Source organism: Rhinopithecus bieti, unplaced genomic scaffold, assembly GCF_001698545.2.
Source record: "Rhinopithecus bieti isolate Rb0 unplaced genomic scaffold, ASM169854v2 scaffold_32835, whole genome shotgun sequence".
Classification (NCBI taxonomy): Eukaryota; Metazoa; Chordata; class Mammalia; order Primates; family Cercopithecidae; genus Rhinopithecus; species Rhinopithecus bieti.
In genome coordinates, this window is record NW_016814117.1 from 559871 (window position 1) to 579638 (window position 19768).

Consider the following 19768-nt stretch of genomic DNA (forward strand, 5'->3'; position numbering starts at 1 on the left):
ACTATTGTGAATAATGCCACAATAAATATGAGAGTGCAGATATCCTTTCACTATGGGTCAATATTTTTAACGAATCTTCCCATATAACAATATATTGGGCAGCCCTAGCAGTTTGTGCACTTCCCCTAAACCCCCAGGAAATGCAGAGCTCAATCCTGCTGATCTGCATCTCATGTCTGACAAGATGATGCCACTGAATGATATTCTGACTGGATGTCACCATTCAGCACTTTTTTTTTTTTTTTTTTTTTTTTTTTTTTTTNTGATTTTAGAAAGTTTAAGTAACTTCCCCAAGCTCACATTGCTCATAAGAGGCAGAATCAGCCTTCAATCAGGGTCTGTAAGATTCTAACACCCTTAGATATTTTCGTTGTATTAGGGTTTCACAAATTTTATTAATTTGGATTGTTAGACAACTTTTGGTTTGTGCCGAAACTATGCATCATTGGTATTTTTTACTTATTATTTTATGAAATTACCTCATTATTTATTTAAAATAAATGTATCTTTAACACTAAACTTTAGTTCACTCTAATAAATGAAAACCAAGTATCTCTTTTCATAAGTAGGAGATATATTTAAAATAAACATAATGAAAAAACAAAACTTAAAAAAAAAGCTTGATATTTGTGTATGACCAAAAGCCCTGTGTTCCTGCTCTCCTCTCCTCTCCTCTCTCTGTTTCTCTCATTCTCTTTCTCCCATTAAAAGAATAGACAGTATTAGAGAAATGTTAAGACTGACACAAATATAAACTTTCTCATTAATGCAATCCAAAGAACTGAAAGAGTAATTTTCTCACTACATGAGTCAATGTTCATATTTTATTGTATATTGATAAATTATAATTACATATATGTAAGGGGTACAAAGTGATGTTATAGTGTATGTATACATATGTAGAATGATTAAATAAAGTTAATTAACATATTCATCACCCCAATACTTATCAATTTTGTGATGAAAACATTTGAAATTTACTATCTTAGCAATTTTGAAATATACACTGCAGTGTTATTAACTATAGTCACCATACTATGCAATAGATCTCAAAAAAACTTACTCCTCCTAACTGAAACCTTGTATTCTTTGACAAACATCTCCACATTTCCCTTACCTCCCAGCTTCTGGTAACCACCATTCTACTCTCTGCTTCCAACCACTGTTTTAGATTCCACATAGAAGTGAGAACATGCAGTATTTGTCTTTCTGTGCCTGCCTTATTTCATTTAACATAAAGTCCTCTAGGCTTATCCACGGTGTTATAAAAGCCAGTCCTTCCTTCTTTTCTTAAGGCTGAATAGTATTCCATTGTGTATATATGCCACATTTTCTTTATCCATTCACCGATTGTTAGACACTCAGGTGGACGCTACAGCTTGACTATTGTGAATAATGCCACAATAAATATGAGAGTGCAGATATCCTTTCACTATGGGTCAATATTTTAACGAATCTTCCCATATAACAATATATTGGGCAGCCCTAGCAGTTTGTGCACTTCCCCTAAACCCCAGGAAATGCAGAGCTCAATCCTGCTGATCTGCATCTCATGTCTGACAAGATGATGCCACTGAATGATATTCTGACTGGATGTCACCATTCAGCACTTTTTTTTTTTTTTTTGCACAAGTTTCTACTTGAAGTTGGAAGAAACTCCGCCTGCAGACTGACTTGTTAGATTACATTGGAAAAGTACCCCACATTTTACAGAGTTTGATATCTCAGAATTGTTCAAAGTGAGATAGCATTTCCATGCCATGAATTTCAAAGCCCTGAGGATCTCAGCAGGCAGATGGCCCTCTGGGTCACTAGCCACTACTGACAACGGGATGCCCTCACCTGGGCTCTCTCTGTGACATGTCAAATGATTTCCATCAAAATAGGATACTGCCTTCTCAGATATCCTCATTTTTAACAAGGAAAGCTTATGACACACACAATGAAAAGAACACTTAAAGTCATAAATATTTTATACATATTTGTTTCAATAGAGCAAGTTGATTGTAGAGAAGCTGCTAGGCTAGTGCCCAAATGTTCCTGAGATAGTTCAATAAAGCCTCTTTACAAGCCTGTTATTGCCTTTCAAAGGATGTAAGGTCTCAACATTCCTAATTAATACCACAGAATTTGTCCAAAGGGAATAGGAAGAAATTACCACAAAAATACTGAAATAGATAACAAGTAATTTTGAATAAACCTTCTATTTATATAACACAGAAGTAGTTGAGCATTAGCTGCTAAATATAATAGTATTACTATTTGGGTAATGATGTTGAGAGCTTAAGCATGATCTAAATTGCTGTAAGTAGGAGAGAGTGTATGACACACAACGGTAAGAAATAAAGGCTGTATGAACAAAGCACTGGGTTAGTTACAGCCAAATATGAAGACTTATGTGACTTGAGCAAATGGCTTACCTCTCTGTGCCTCAGTTTTTTTTATCTATAATATGAGTATAATGATGGCACTTCCCTCGTGGTGCTGGTGTGAATATTAAATGGAAAAAAAATATTTAAAGTACTTAAAAGGGGGCTTGACATATAGTAAGCCCTCAATACATGTAAGTTTTTAACTAAAGTTAAGCCTCAAAGTTTTACTGCCAACGAAAAGCAGTGACAAAACTATTTAAAGAACCCAGGTATATTAAGGAGAAATTTTCAGTTTGGTGTTCTCTGACAATTAACAGATCTTCATCTCCCACTTTAACCTCGAGAATCAGACACTCATACTTTGTTTCAAACAATAGCTAATTAGATTTTAATAACAAATGAGGTTCAGAAAAGGATGGACAGAGGAAGAGGCTGTGTCAGAGTAGAGAGGCACCCAGGGTATGCAAATTATAACATGCCCCCTTAGCACACCTACACAATGCTTTGGATCAAGAGAAAAACATTTTTCATGACACTTGCAATTACAATCTAACATGAAGAGGATGGTATATGAAGTTCCATATGTACATTCTAAACATGGCACAGTTCTATTTGTACTGCCACCATGGAAAAATGATAAATTTTTTTTCAAATAAAAACTGGAAATAAAGAAAAAGATGTCAGAGAAAGATCTACTTCTTCTACTCTGTTAGACATGCTGTCAAATTCTTGGGCTGTAAAATGTTAAATGCTTAAAATAAGTGATCTAATATTAAGAGGGGTACCTAAAATACAGACAGTCACGTAAACATTTCATACTTAAACTGATAGGTGTCGTATGTTATTATGTCTAAATGAGACAGCTTTCAAATCTCAAAACAAAAAATCTGTTACCATCAATGATATGGGCTAAAAGTTTATAAAGTAAAAATATATAGAAGAGATAAGTATGAATTCTACATAAAAAGTAATTACATCAAAAAATCACTTGAAAATGCTCTTTATATAATCATGTGCATAGCTTCTTACCTCAGTAATCTGATTGCATTTCAGTCCTCTGAAACTTACCTGTGTGCCAGAGAATCAATCTTTGTTCCTGTAAAATATAAAATATCATGTTTTTTGAAATCATTCTTAACCATTGCTATAGGAAAAATATTAATGTAAATTCAAATCACTTGAAATTTTATGATATTTATATGAAAACTAATAACTTTGAGAAAAGGCCCAATTATTCTAAAACTTTACCCAGAATTTTAAATGATTTCAAAATTTAAGATGTATTTCATTTTCTGATATTCATGGGCATGTTTTATCTCCATTATTTACTGATACTAAGCAACAAATAGATTTTTATTTGAGTTGTTTCTATCAACTTAAAGAGAGTAACTATATCTGGAAGTATTGATATATTAGATTGAAAAGTTTAGCCAAAACAATGACATCAGCAAGATGACAGAATAGGAAATCTGAGGCTTAATTTCCTTCTCTTGCCACCAGAAAGTTCAACTAGCAACTATCCATTGACTAGAATATGCTTTTGAAAGGTTCAATTTGTTATTTTTTATTTAACTTTTATTTAATTTTATTTAATTTTTATTTTTTATTCCTATGTCAGATATGGTATTTTCTAAATAAAGTAATAAAACTAGTTATATATTTTCATAACCCAAACATATCCAATTCATGAGTCAATTACATTGAATTATTAATACTTTACAGGTATGCAGCTATTTGATAGAGCTGTAAGAAGGTCTGATGAAAAATACACTGATATCTTCTATTATATTCTGACAACCCAGAACACTTCTATGACCAAATGTGGTGGTAGAGGGGTTTTCCCATACAGCAAGCTATTCTCCAGTGGACACCAACTGGGTGTCCTATAGTTAATTCAGTTCACAGTATTTATCTGGAGATAGCGTCCGAACCCACAGGTTAAGGACTCAGTCCCACAAGACTACCCTTCCCACTCCCCCATTTCATGTACCAATGCAAGTCCCAGATTTTTACCTGTGCTCTGCTCTACTGGCTATAAATCAAGGTTCCCATGCACCCCCTCCTCCTGTTCAATACTTTGCTAGGATGGCTCACAGAATTCAGGGAAAAACTTCACTGGAAGGGTTTTGAGCACAGGAGCTTCTGTCCCAGTGGAGTTGGTGTGCACCTCCTCCTGGCATATGGCTCTTTTCACCAAGTGAGAAGCTCATCAAATTTCATGTTCAAGAATTTTATGGCACTTAAGCTCCAGCACCTCTCACTTTCCTCAGTGGGTCAGTGGGTGAAGCTGAAAGTTCAAACCTTCTAATCACTCAGTCTTTCTGGAGACCAACACTATCTTGAGACTATCTAGGGGCCTTACCCTAAGTCACCTCATCATCATAAACTCAAGTGAGAGCAAAGAACTTGTTATGAATAACAAAAGACACTGCTATCACTTAAGAAATTACAAGAATTCCAGAAGCTCTGTACAAAAACCAAATATTATAATGAAAGATGCTCCCATCACCCTTATCATTTAGGAAATTATAAGGGATTTAGGAGCTCTGTGCTAAGAACCAGAGACTAAGACCAAAAATATATATGCCTTATTACGTAGAAGAAAAAAAATACAGAAATCCAGTTTCAAAAAAAGCATTGTTCATCACCCCCTTAAAAGGTCAATGTTTATTTAAAGTTTATTAAAGTTATGTGCACATATGCAAGTAAATATTCACAATTCTTCTTTGTAACCCAGAAGCGAATTCCCTCTGCTCTTTCACTTGCTGATACTGTTAGAAGAGGATCTCCAAAACAGTGCTTTAGATGCTTGCCCCCCTTCCTAACACTCACTTGCCAGAACTCTGCTAATCAAAGTAGTTCCCAGTGCCCAAAGTAAATCTAAAAGTAACTCCCACCAAGGACCCATGTTTTTAGAGGAAGGTTTGTTGGGAACATGTCATTGCCAACCTTCACACAAGGGACATCAATATTCTGTCATGTTTATTTCAAATCAAGTATTTATTTAATGTGACCCTCAGGTAACTGCAAAAATATGTGATTCTGTGCTGGATTTATTTTATCACCTTCAGTAAGACCCTGGTCAAGTGACTTTGTGTCTCAGGATTCTCTTCATTAAGATGAGTATTTGTGAAATACAGTATAAATAATTTAGTTTTGTATGTACAGTGCAGACCCTGGATGGATGGATGGATGGATGGATGGATGGATGGATGGATAGATAGATAGATAGATAGATAGATAGATAGATAGATAGATAGATAGATACACATATACACTAAGTAACACCATCCCTTCTTTGCTCAGCAAGTAATGCTAGGTGTAGATGATATAACAGAAAGAAAGCCAGGCAAACACAGCACCCTTCCTCTTTATCAAAGTACAGTCTAGTGATCATAAGTCTTGTGGATTACCCCGGTCAAATCCCAATGAACACATGATGTTAGAGCATTGTGTTCAGGTCTATAAAATGTAGCTTATTAGAGGAATCTGATTATAAAGGAAAAAGCCCTTCCCATTAAGTTTGTTTTCTTATTTGGGAACAGATTTGTTCACAAAAATCTAGGAGAGAACTCAACTTTTACTGAATTATTTCAAAATTTATTGAATAAAATGCTCCAGTGTTCTATTTATCTTGATCTTTACCAGGATAATCATATAACCGATGATTTTTCTAAATTCTATATTCTCATATAATGAATAAAGGAAAACATAGGTGAGTTGGTATCCAAAATCTACTTCAAAAAGTAACCTGCAGAGGATATGGCATGATCATTCATAAGACAGATTAAACCCAATTTCCAGTTCCTTCTACATCTGTTATAATTCTGGAAATTATTTTATAAACATGAAATAGAAGGTACTACAAGACTCCGAAATTCTGAGTTATCCAGTATTCTATTATATCCAGCATATAATTTCAGTGTTAAAAGTGTTTTGGTAATATTCCAAAACTTTGAGATTTAAGTGTTTTTTTTTTAATTAACTATGTTTCCCAAATATACTGAGATAAAAAAAAAAAAAAACAAGGGCTTATTTATAGGATAATAGTGTATTTTTTTTACCATACTATTTCATTTACTGTCAGATTAATTTTATGCAATTTTAAAAATGAAGTCACTTTATTATATTCTAATCTTTGAATGTGTATACACTAAATTTAATTAAATGAAAATTGTTAAATAACCATGACAACCTTTCCCCCAGCTATTCAGAATAATTATGAGTTAACTATACATTTTCAAAGGGCTTTTAAAATTATTCCTGTAAAGCAATTAATTCCAAATCACATTTTCCTGTTGGATATAAAGTGATTTTTTAAATATTTCTAATCGTAGTGCTAAAATTAATCCCATAAGCAACTGTGGAAAGCAGTCAAATGTGTGAAATTTCAAAGTTCATAATCTTAGCATTAATCAGCACTTGGTTTTTTTGCACTAGCATTAACTTAGGCAATTTAGAGTACTATCCTAAAATTATCATTATCATTTCCAGCATTGGGAGTAAATAATGATTTTTAGACACTACATAATTAGTATGAAAAATCAAAAATTGATGCATTATCAAAAAAATTATTTGCCAAATAAAACTACTATAATCTGTCAATGCAACTAGTTAAATATGATTGTCAGTGATCCCAAAATACTCAAAATACAATCATCATTATCTTCAGAAAATATCAGAGTACAATTTGGAATAAAGTAAGAGAAATGTTAATGTATGTGTAACAGAACATCCAAACAATGTGACTAAATTTTTTCAATACTTAATTAAATTTTTACACATTTTAAATAAAATTATGTAACTCACAATAATTTTACTATAAAGTTAATTGTTCTTTTACCTAATCAAAGTAGTTTTACAACAAAAGGGTCTTTTACAGACAAATGCCTAAAGCACGTTCTTAATTAAAATGATTTTTAATTAGTTCAAAACTGAACTTAAAAAAATATTTAGGCAGAACTACTACAAATCAGGGAAAACATGTAGAAGTGTATGGGAAAATCCTAATTTTCCACTAATTCCATCCCTTATCTCCTACTCATTATGAGGGTATGTATTTTCACATCCCAGTAAAGATAATCTGTGCTATAATTAGTGATGTGCCCAGGCTGCCTCACTACAATGCTTTTTCCCACGACTGGTCAGAACAGAGTATTAGAGAAAGCTCTAATCTGGGCTGAAAGGCAAAACATTCATTCTCTGATACAAGAACTAATAATCAACCTGGGGATGATTCTTACCCAAGAACCTCACTGATTTATAATAGAAATCAAATGAAAATATACATATAAACTATTTTTATAAACTTCCACCCACTATATGAATAAGTGTCATTATGATGATTGTCACCCATGCCCACAAGCTTAGCCCAATTCCAGATTCTAAACACCCATTTCCATACTCTAATGATAGAGACCGCATAGTCTATCTGGAGGGAATTAACGGAGCCTTAGCTAGGTAACTCAGGTGTCCTTAATGTTCTTTCTAAAACCAACCCACCTCCCATTGGAGTTGCTTTCTGCCTGACTCTCTCTTGCCATCTTAGAAGATCTCACCTGAATATAATAGCTGATAGCTCAGAACCCCCTGATACTTCAATACCTCTCACATTCTGTCTGGCTATCTTACTGATTGTCATACTCTCTAGGTTTTTGGCTTAACATTAATAAATAGTTCAGTCCTTTAGCTGATTTAGACTCAATGTAACAAATTCTTTTCTAAACATGATTATCTACAAATACAGCAAGCTGCCTTAAGAGTTCTGTATCATCTGAGATAGTCAAGACAAAGCTACGTATTCATTGGCCATAATTACTGTAAAAGGCACTGCTGTTCTGTTTGCGAGATTAGACAAGATCACTGTAAGACAGTAATCACCAGCTTCAACACTGAACCACTCTGGTTCTCTGATGCTTCTGGAGTTACAGTTCTGAAGGCATCATTATGGTTCCTGACATCATTACATCTTAACAAACTAAAAAAATTATTCCTACAGAATCCAAAATAAATAGACTCTTATTTGAAAATTTGTGATTTCAGTTTAATGTACTCCAGAAACACAAATGATCTGTGTGTCTAGATGTTAAAACTATTACTGCACTAACATCTTCATTAAAGACAGCAGTAATTAGACAGAGAAAATGATGTCATTAACTCTGAAAAAGAGGGTTCTTTAAAATCACATATGGTAAGTGATATGGTTTGACTGTGTCCCCACCCAAATCTCATCTTGAATGCCCAAGTATTGTAGAAGGGTTCTGGTGGAGGTAATTGAGTAATGGGGGCAGGTCTTTCCCATGCTGTTCTTGTGATGGTAAATAAGTCTCATAACATCTGATGGTGCTATAGGGGGGAGTTTCCCTGCACAGGCTCTCTCTTTTTGCCTGCTGCCATTCATGTCAGATGTGACTTGCTCCTCCTTGCCTTCTGCCATGATTGCGAGGCTTCCCCAGTCACATGGAACTGTAAATCCATTAAACCCTTTTTCCTTATAAATCACCCAGTCTCAGGTGTGTCTAATACAGTAAGCCATGTCCCAAACCAAATATTCATAAAGAATAGAGTAGTTCTAATTATAATTTATGTTAGTATACTGTTTTCAATTTGAAATCAAAAGCTCTTTATACTGTGTCTATAAATCAATCTTATAAACTAAACTAAAACATGAATGGTGCAAAAGTTTGACAGTCACTTTATAATACTTACAGGAAAAGTTTCTGTAGATTTGGTAAATAAAGTTTAATATTAAGTTCCTCCTTTTTCCCTTTATGATTGTTTTATAGTATTGTTTTATGTTTAGCTTCAGTTTTAGGAGAGAAAATAAAACATCTTAGCATACCATATACAGTAACTTAAATTCTATGATACTATAGAAAATGACTGATTTTCCTAGCCTTTTTATCTTTCCATTTCTGTATGAAATAACAAAACCCACTGATATGGGTATTTGTGATCCACTATGCTAAAAAGCCCTGTCGTTTCTTGGTCTTTTTTATTTCATGACTGTTGTGAGCCAGATGGAAAATAGGATAAAGACATGAGAATTCTTGGGCAGAATAATGGGCTTGAATTGTAAAACTGAACAATTAGGAGGGGCAGGGAAATAAGGAAAGAGAAGGTGGAATGCAGACAGATAAAAATGCAGTGAGCATGTTCAGAAGACAGTTTGCCAGTGGAGTCACAACTTACCAAGAATCACTATAGACAATGTCAAGGGTTAACCCAATTTAAATTCAAGCATTTATCCTTTGTGTTACAAACAATTATACTCTTTTAGTTATATTAAAATGTGCAAGTAAATTATTATTGCCTGTAGTCACCCTGTTGGGAAATTACATACTAGATGTTACTCATCGAAGCCTTGTTTTTAAAGTTAAAATCTCAGATGATTCTCCCCTGCGTTTTCTGATTCACTGTCCTACACTCTAAATGGCCATCAACTCAGGAATAGAGATTATTTAGCCTCCAAGAACTACCTAATGGAGCAGTTATATAACTACCATTGGTAGTTGTTCCAATAAGTTACTACTCATTTTGGTTTTCATTCCATTAGATTTTTGATATGATTATTTGAGCCTAAAACTGTAATGTAGTTTGGTTCCTAAGAGTTTATTAACAGAAGACAAGTTTTAACTTATGAACAATAGGTGCTGGGAATTAGTTTGTGTTACTTAAAAATGTGAATTGAATTGTATCTCATTTAGAATGAGGGATTTGTGAAAGCCAAATATATTCACATTATCTGTAAAAAGTGTGAATGGCTGAACAATTACTCAAGAAACATGATCCATAGTGGCAACAAATATAATTGCTGTTCGTAAGACTTTGCTTTTCTATAAAGTGTTATGTGACCTGTCTTACCTACAGTTTCTTTCACCTTTTTTGCATTTATATATGCTCCCTAAAAGTATAGATTATGTAAATTTCTTATTAGTTATAAATCTGAATTAGAACAAAAATAACAAGCATTCCTGCTACTGAAGAAGTCAGAAGACTTATTTAAAAGTATGATTTTGGGGGCAGAGGTATAAATAAGGTGGATTTATTCTATATATTGCTGTACTATTTTATTTCAAATATAGTAATGCATAAAGTTTAAAATTAAATGTGCTTTCCATGTAGATTAATACTATCCATTTCATCTTTGTCAAGTAGAAGTAATTGGTTGGCTCAGTACAATCCAGTCCGACCGAGTAGCTCTGTTGTTTTTCAGACATGGGAGAGATTGCAAGTTTAAAAAGCATTCATCATCAGGAGAATTTGTTTTAAAAGCTTCCAAGCTCCCAAACAGCCAGTAGATAAATTACCCACTATTCAGAGAAGGAGAGCACAATTAGTTTTACATTATGCTAAACCAATCAGCTCCATAAGTGACTATGTTTCTTGAGAAAAAAGCAATATGAATGTCATAGTTTGTCCTCTTTCTCCCAGGCTTTACAGCCAACAGTAAGCCTTTTCTCATACTAGAAGTTTTATGGAAAGCTTTGTGAATATGTTTTGCCACTGTTTTTAGATAAGGAGAAATATATTCATGACTTGTAACCATATGGTTAAAATACCTGCTTCACAATGAAAAGTTAATGAGGTTTTGTTTTATTCAAATGCTTTGAAGTTTTATGGTGAGAAGGAAGACTTCAATAAATTATTTTCAAACCTACCTTTCTTCCTCCAATAATCATTTTTATGTAATTGTTTACAATTAAGAAGCAAAGGAAGGTGTAATAAAAGATTATACTGGGGGTAATGAATTACGCACAAAAAATCTGCAGGTTGTTTTTTTCATCTTAACAAAGTAAATATTTACTAAACAGCCATTACCTCTTTTGACACATGCAGGATGGTGTAAGAATGTACCAAATTCATGTCAACTGCCATGACTTAACCTGGAGAAACACCATGACTAGTAAACTTTATATACACAGCTGCTGCAGTATTTTTCGCATTTTCCATTTATAATAAGAAAGTGATCAATGGAGGCCTTAGAGGAAAGAGTGCAATTGCAATCATATAAATAGCCTTATTTCCTTTTTGCACACAAGTGAATCTATCAAAATTCAAACATTGTATTACCTTATTTTCATATATCAGTGTTCACCTATGGGTTACTTGTATTTTATTTTTTAAGTTATTCATTCTCATATTGATAATTGATCATTGTTGATATGTGCATGCAGGTCATATACAAAACTTCCTTTACACCACATAAAAAGTAGTCTACTTATGTTCTATAATAAGTTCAAACCTTTGTGACTTAAGTACCAAATGGACTCTTCCCATGCACATAAACACAACCTGGAACTGCATGAGAAACACATTTGAATACAGCTTTCATTTTTCAGAATTCATATATATGTGATCAGTGTAGAGTATAAATTGGGTAAGGAGAAAGAGAGGGAAGAGAAAAGGAAAAAGGCAGTGAGGGAGAGAAACAGAGAAAGAGAATATATCAAAATGCAGCGTCAAAATGTACTTATGTCTTATTCATGAAAGTTTCTTTCCTAGGAATATAAGTTTTTAAATGTGTTTGACTATAGAAAAGACTATTAAGTGGGTATGTTTTATTTTTAGTTCAGTTCAATTTTTTTTCTTTTTTTCACGTTAGACAGGTAATGTGCCAACATCATAACAAGGTTTGAAAGAGGCACATCTCACATGTGAGTGTGAAAACTCAATCATCATGTTCACTGAGTCTCTTTCAACCAGTACTCTTGGCCAGCATGAAATCTGGGGGTCTGCAAACTTCCAAAGAAATTCTCACCACCCATTTGCCATACTCAGTCTTTTTCATAATCTTTGTATCATGGACTTCAAATCTTTAGTAAATAAAGTCAAGTTACCTAATTCTCTGGCTACTTATAAAAGGCCAACATGTCCCATCCAGACTGATGCCTTGATTTGCATGTCTTTGACTCTTAAGACATATACAGATTTTCTGTCTAACCCCTAAGACCTTTGAAGTTGATGGAATAACAGTAGGTCTAATATTTTTATCTAAATATAAAGACCTGGAACTTGATAGGATTCTAAGATAAATACATGATTTTCCCCACTGATGGATCTTGCATTATTTTATCTTCATATTCAATTTCAATCAGTTCTTCAACCAATTGAATTTGGGCTCTTACATAATGCTTCAGACTCATGGTTGCACCATGAAGTCTTTAGATGTTTCTGATTTTCTTCTTTTGCAACCAAGATTGTGAAATGCAGATCAAAGACCTGTATTGGCTTTTTTTCCTATCCCAGATGCATAAGGCTTAGGACTGCACTGTTCAAAGGTAAGTATCCTATGGTCATTCTTGATAGGGGCAACAAAGATTCATGAGTAATTCAAATTTCTTTCCCTAGCCTAGAACTTTAAGTGGTTCCTCCTTTGACTTGGACAAGAACTCAAGTTGAAAATAATTGCTGACCTCAGGCATTAAATTAGCTGGATTTAAAAAAAAAAAAATTGTAACACTCCATAAATGAAAACAATTATAGAATTGCCTAGAACAAAGGACCTAAGAACCTACCATCAAAATTATTTGTACTAAATATCTAATTCTTCCTTTATTCTCCTGATTTAACCTTAAAATCTAACTATCAGTATATGTATGCTATCAACAATGAAACACAAATCTCTGTATTTAAATTTTTTTTTATTTTCTCAGTTTCTACAGATAAAGTGATCTGAAATAACGCATGATGCCACAAAGCAGAAGAGAAACTGTGACAACCCCCAGAAATGTGAAAGGAGGTTTCTTACTGGACAGCAGCATCTTTGGTTCAATTTATATAAAAACCCAAATAAATAAAATGGACAGTATTGCTCAATTTTAGAAATTCCATTTCTTCTATGTTTTAAGCTGTACAATTGTCAGGTTTTTATGGTTTAAATTGTAAATGTGTTTTCCCCTTTGCTAATTATGTTTTTTTTTTTTTAAGTCTTAAAATGTGAAAGGCATTTATGAATGGTAAGGGAGACACTATATACAAATGTATATTTGTAAAAGCTATTTTTATGATTAGCATGTTTCACTGTTGATCATATATAAAGTCAGGTGATATTGCAATTCTGTATTTAAAGCTTATTTCCAACAATGTCATGTAAGAAAATATGCATCTTATGCTAGTTTTATAATTTATTTTAATTTATAGTTTAAAGTACTTGAGATCATAATGATAAAATACTTGAAAAAGTTATATTTCTGCCCTGTATAAGCACCCTTTTTATTAATAAAGAATGCAGATATTTCAGATGTGATATAATAGTTAAAGAACTGTTGGTTTGATCTGTGATTAAGTTGAGCATGCTCCGCTCTACAGAACTAAAATGATCCAATTATTACTTCAGTCTGGGTATGAGATTCCATGGACAGGTTTTAGTGTTCATATAAGTAAGGACTAAATTGCCAAGGAAAAGACTGTCTTGCCCTTGGATCCAAAAGTTTAAATTAGTGCATACATCATGTCATTTCACCTCCTGTTCCTAGGAACTCTCCATTCCCAAGCATTGCAAGTGTTTTCCAGATAATCTTAGCTGTTGTCTTGTGCTGTGGAAATGGAAGAAACCATCTTCACAGACTGTAGGAGAATTCAACATACAATTTCTTAATAAATACTGTTTCTTTTAAAACAAAGTTGGTGTGTATCTTTCCTTTGGGGTACATTTAGCTTTAATATTCAGTTTGAACTTTTTCAGTCACTGTGCTACCACAAAATCATCACCATAATGAAAGTAGCGTATCTTTACTAAAGCATGCATTATAGGTTCTACATGCCCATACCCTCTTGGGAGTGATCTGTATTCTGGAACATGATAATTTGCCATGTAAAAGAAAGCCAGATGGCCTTCAAACCTTGACAGAAGTCATACTCCAGTTTATATTTTAGGAAAGTATATTTTTCCTCCAAATACAGAATTTTAAGAAAATATTTCAGAATACTACTGAAGATGAAACTACTTCATCGGGAGGTATTTACATTCTGCCAGACTTAAAGTCTGTACCTAAACGACTACAAGTTCCTCATCAAAGAGCACAGAGACAACATCTACAAAATGTCACCAAGGACCCTTAGTAAGATTAAGCCCTTCTTTTTTCAAAGAAACTGAGGAGCGTCTAAAACCGCCTTGGTATGTGTTCCCTTAATTTTCTATTTAACTTCTTTAAGGTAATTTATCTTATTTCTCTTTTGAAGCCAAGCTAATGAAAATTGATGCCATTTTATCCAACAAGAGGTATTTAAAACCAAAATTCTGGACAAAGAAAAAGAATTACAACTCTAATATTAAATACCATGAATACACTAAATTTTCCTACTTAAAGTCTGTAGAAAGTTGCACATAGAACCCAGGATCTGGATCAAGAATGTACTTCCTTTTCAAGGAACTGCAAAAAACATACCATGGTGCACTGTTAACTATTTTTGATTACCATAATAGTCTTGGGAGAATTTGTGACCACCAGATTAGACTCTTGAAACTGAAAATAACCTGCATATGGTTCTATATAAAATCAGCAGGGTGGCTTCTTGGTTTGCACCAAATAGACAAATTTGCTAGGAATAATCCGATACTCCAGAGAGAAGTGTTGCAGGCACTGTGTATTAGAAAATTATGTATGTGAATATTTTTCCCAATTTGTCATTTGTGCTCATAGTATTCAATAAATAGTGTGGCATTTATAATCCAGCATTATCATAAATTATTGAGAGTATATTTTCCCCAATGGACATTATTCTCAAAATAAGATAAATAATTAAAGTGTATAAAAATAATTCTTTGTTATTGGACTGGATTTTCTCCACATAGACCTTGAAATATAAAACCATGGATCTTTCTCTCTATTACCAGTTCCTGGTTTAAGAATTTTTAATGACAAAGATGGAATAAAATATATATCAAATCAAAGTATAGGTGATTTAGGATTGTAATCTCTAAATGTTTGGTTTAACAACTTAAAAGAAAGCTTTCAAGGGCTGAGGAGGTGAATGTGAGCTTCTTCTAACTCCAAATAATGTCAGTCTCATTAAACAATGCTAAGGGAAAAAGAAAAAGAAGGACATTACTCACTGCATTAAATTCAAGAAAAAATATGAAAAATTAGGCCCATTGCTTATAGGTAAACTGGTGACTCATGGAAATGTGAAAAGGGGAAGCACCAATTTTGCTTTCATCTTCAACAAAAGAATAGTTATCAAAGCAGAAATGCACAACCAAGTGAATTAAAATAAAAATGAAGCAGAAGATAAGCCAAAAAGAAACAATTTATTTAAAATCGTTAAGGGGTTAAAGGTTTAGAGAACAGGCCTCATGCAGTTGCTCACACCTGTAATCCCAGCACTTTGGGAGGCCGAGGCGGGCGGATCACAAGGTCAGGAGATCAAGACCATCCTGGCTAACACGGTGAAACCTGTCTCTACTAAAAATACAAACAAACAAACAAACAAAAAACTAGCCGGGCGTGGTGACGAGTGCCTGGAGTCCCAGCTACTAAGGAGGCTGAGGCAGGAGAATGGCGTGAACCCAGGAGGCGGAGCTTGCAGTGAGCAGAGATCGCACCACTGCACTCCAGCCTGGGTGACAGAGCGAGAATCTGTCTCAAAAAATAAAAATAAAAAAGTTTAGAGAACAATAGCCGGGCGCAGTGGCTCATGCCTGTAATCCCAGCACTTTGAGAGGCCAAGGCAGGCGTGTCACTTGAGATCAGGAGTTCAAGACCAGCCTGGCCAACATGGTGAAATCCCATCTCTACTAAAAATACAAAAATTAACCAGGCATGGCAGCGCATGCCTGTAATCTCAGCTACTTGGAAGGCTGAGGCAGCAGAATCACTTGAACCCAAAGGGGCAGCGGTTGCAGTGAGCCAAGATGGCGCCATTGTACTCCAGCCTGGATGACAGAACGAGACTCCGTCTCAAAAAAAAAAAAAAGAAAGAAAAGGTTTAGAAAACAGAAGTTACAAATGCAAATACTTATAAAGCCCTGATAAGAAATATAAATAAAAGAAATAGCCGAGAAGTAATTTAGTAGACCTTAAATGCAGTTCTGTTGATGAGTAGATAACCATCTCTCCGTTTCATCTGGGCACCTGAAGAAATGAAATTCTGAAGAAATGAAGACCTGGATTGACCAAGTTTCCTGATTTTTCCAGAGAAAGTAGACCTCCAGAGTTTAAAATGAGATATTTTATTTTGTTTATTTTGTTCTATTCTAATGTGAATCCTGGTATGATTTACATCCAGGATTTACTAATTATAAGACTTAAAAAGAATAAATTCTTTGTAACTAGAAACAACAAAGTCAGGATTATCGCTGTTGAGAAACAGAGGAAAATAGAATCTGGGAAATAAAATAGGAGTATTCAACAACATCTGTAATAATCGATTTACTAGGAAAAATGTCTGAATCAAACATGGGAAAATGTTAAGATTTGATAAAACTATAGACTATGTTGATATTCATTATATTTCCTCTATGTTAGTTTTTAGGGTTAAAATACTTCCTTATAATAAAAGTATGTGATTTATATCTCAAAGTTTCTATACATAGATAAGTTTCTATATATAGATCTATACATAGAAATACAAAGTTTTTCTATAAAATGTTTCTACACATAAATCTATCTATACATAGATATAGATGTACATATATTCATGATACAGAGATGTGGGTGATATAAAAAGCATAGATAACAGTGGTAATTTGAAATAGCAGACTGTGACTTTGTGTTCTACCTTTTCTAGAGATGTTCAAATTCCCAGGCAAGAATATAACCTAGAGAGAGATGCACTAATGTTCAAAGGCGTTCTTACAGAAGAGGAAAGTGCACATGAATTTATTTTGTTGTTGTTGTTGAAAAGGCTTCCTATCAGCACTTGAGATATCTGGAAACTCTAGAAATTTAAATATGAATCATGCAAGAATTTGGGGTACCTGAATATAAAAAATAGTTACCATGTTTATGTGCTACTCCTATAAGGTTAAGCCCTTTGCCTTTTCTGTCTTTATACTCTGTACAAATGGTGCCTTGGACATAACAATTTATCCATATATGTTCACGGAATTAGATGAAACAGGGTTTTAGGTTTTTACCATATTATAAAAATAACAAAAGCCATAATTTGTTCAGCAAGTACTATGTGCTGAGCACTGTGCTAATTACCTTATATGCATTATCACTAATGCACAAAGGAAAATTGCATGGTAGGTATTGTTACCCCCAGTTTACAGGTAAAGAAAGCAGATAATTTGTTCACGCATCAATTCTTTATTGAGTACCAATTCTGCGCCAAGCACCGTTCCCAGCAATAGGGGTCCAGTTATAAATAATAAAGACTGAAATTCCTCACTTTAAAAAGCATGTAATCCTCTGGGGATGACATGCTAACAGGCCAATAAACAAGCACGTGTATAGTATTGCAGACAAAAATGATGATAAACACAAAGGGAAAAACAAAGCAGGGAAGGACAATGGGCTGATGAGGTTTTAAATGAGCATTTCAAATAGGCCGGTCAGGGAAATTTCCTTGGTAAGGTGGCATTTGGACAAAGATGTGAAGCAGCGGAGAGGGTGAGCTATGTGACCATTTATGGGAAAAGTCTCCTGAACAGAGGGGACAGCAAGTAAATGCCCTGAAGCAGGAATATATTTGGTGTGTTTAGGAACAGCAAGAATGACAGTATGTTTGGATTGGAAAAAATGAGGGAAAGAAAAGCGATGAGATGAGAGAAAAGCTAGAATTCCAGATCACAGAGCCTTACAGATGAATCTGAGTGAATTGGCTTTTATTTTGCATTGGATGGAAAAACAGGGAAAGGTTTTGAGCAGAATGATATGATCTCACATAAGGGTTAAAAGAACTATGTGGGCTGCTACATTGAGAAAAGACTAAAGCAATGGAAGGAACCCAGAAATCCCTATTTTGTAGGTTGAGAAACCACTACATGAGCATGGCCTGTGACTAGACTGGTCTAATCAGAGCAGAGAAGCATGTTCATTTACTCACCAAATATTTTTTGAGCCTTAATTCTGTTCTATATGTGTATACAACAATGGGCATGCAATGGTGAATACAAACACATTTCCGTTCCTCAAAGTACCTCGTCCGGTCTAGTGAACAATTCTGAGAAATAGCAGAATAAAGATGGAAAAAATAAAAACATCTAAAATGATATTACAAGTTTAAAAGAACACTGGCTGCCAAAGTCTTGCTTCTTACAGCTCTGATGGAAATGGATAAACATTTTTTAAATTACCTTTGATCAGTTGACTGTAACAGAGCAGCATAGGTGCCCTAAAGTATAGCAGGCAAAGCTCAGATTTACCACTTTTTACACTGACTCCACAAACTAGTTGTACATTGAAGAAAATATAGCTATTCACCCAAACACAAGGGAATGTTCTTCCACATTAGCCACGGTGATGGCACACATCTGCATACTCATCAGCTCCTCCCTTTAGATAGCCAAGATAATGCTTCAATTCTTAGAACACAAAATGGTAGCCAACCGCACAGCACAAATTTGATGATCCATCAGTCAGCCCTTCTTCAACTATAAGATCCTGGTTTTGTTCAAATATCAAACGGCCAGTGTATTAGTTCGTTTTCACACTGCTATAAAGAACTACCTGAGACTGGGTAACTTATTTTTAAAAAGGGGTTTAATTGACTCACCGTTCCGCATGGCTGGGGAGGCCTAAGGAAACTTCAAATCCTGGAGGAAGGCAAAGGGGAAGCAAGGTACATCTTACATGGTGGCAGGAGAGAGAGTGCTAGAGCAAGGGAGGAAGTGCCACACTTTAAATCCATCAACTCTCATGAGAACTCACTATCACAAAAACTGCGAGGGGAGAAATCCGCCCCCTGATCCAATCATCTCCCACCAGGCCCCTCCTCCAACACGTGGGCATTACAATTTGAGATGAGATTCAGGTGCGGACACAGAGCCGAACGATATCAGCCAGGTGCTTCTGAGAAGGCTGGGTCCCTCCTTAACCCCGAGGCCTGGATTTTGAACTTAGATAAACCTAAGCCAATGATTCTCCACATCTGTGTATTGCTACACAATAATTAAGAACTTTTAGAAATACAGAAAACCATAGGCCACTTTCAGATATTCTGATTTAATTGGTTTGTTGTTATAGGAGTTTTTGGTTTGTTTTATTTTTTTAAGTTGCCCAGGTTGTTTACGTGCAGACTGTGTTGAGAACCGCCGACCTAAGCGAATTATGGAAATCCATTCCTCTTACAAGTGGTTAATTTAGAAATGAGTATGTAACACAATTCTTTACAACAAGATATGAGGACTTACCCTCTGGGGAGCTCCTCAGAAAGGTGTCCTAGCTGGTGAAGGAAACACGGTTGAGGGTTGGGTTCTATTCTGCACGTAAAAAAAAAAAAAAAAAAAA

At 34.5% G+C, this 19768-nt stretch overlaps 1 protein-coding gene across 1 annotated transcript in view; it reads left to right on the forward strand.

Annotated features, from left to right (window-relative positions):
• The window catches only part of RALYL (RALY RNA binding protein like), a 214992-nt gene extending 200996 nt beyond the window's left edge, over positions 1 to 13996 (forward strand). Inside the window, exon 8 of the mRNA XM_017849885.1 lies at positions 13028 to 13996. Coding sequence (XP_017705374.1) covers positions 13028 to 13045 — 18 coding nt within the window. The 3' untranslated portion in view covers positions 13046 to 13996. The remainder of the gene's footprint in view (positions 1 to 13027) is intronic.
• Positions 13997 to 19768: the final 5772 nt, after the last annotated feature.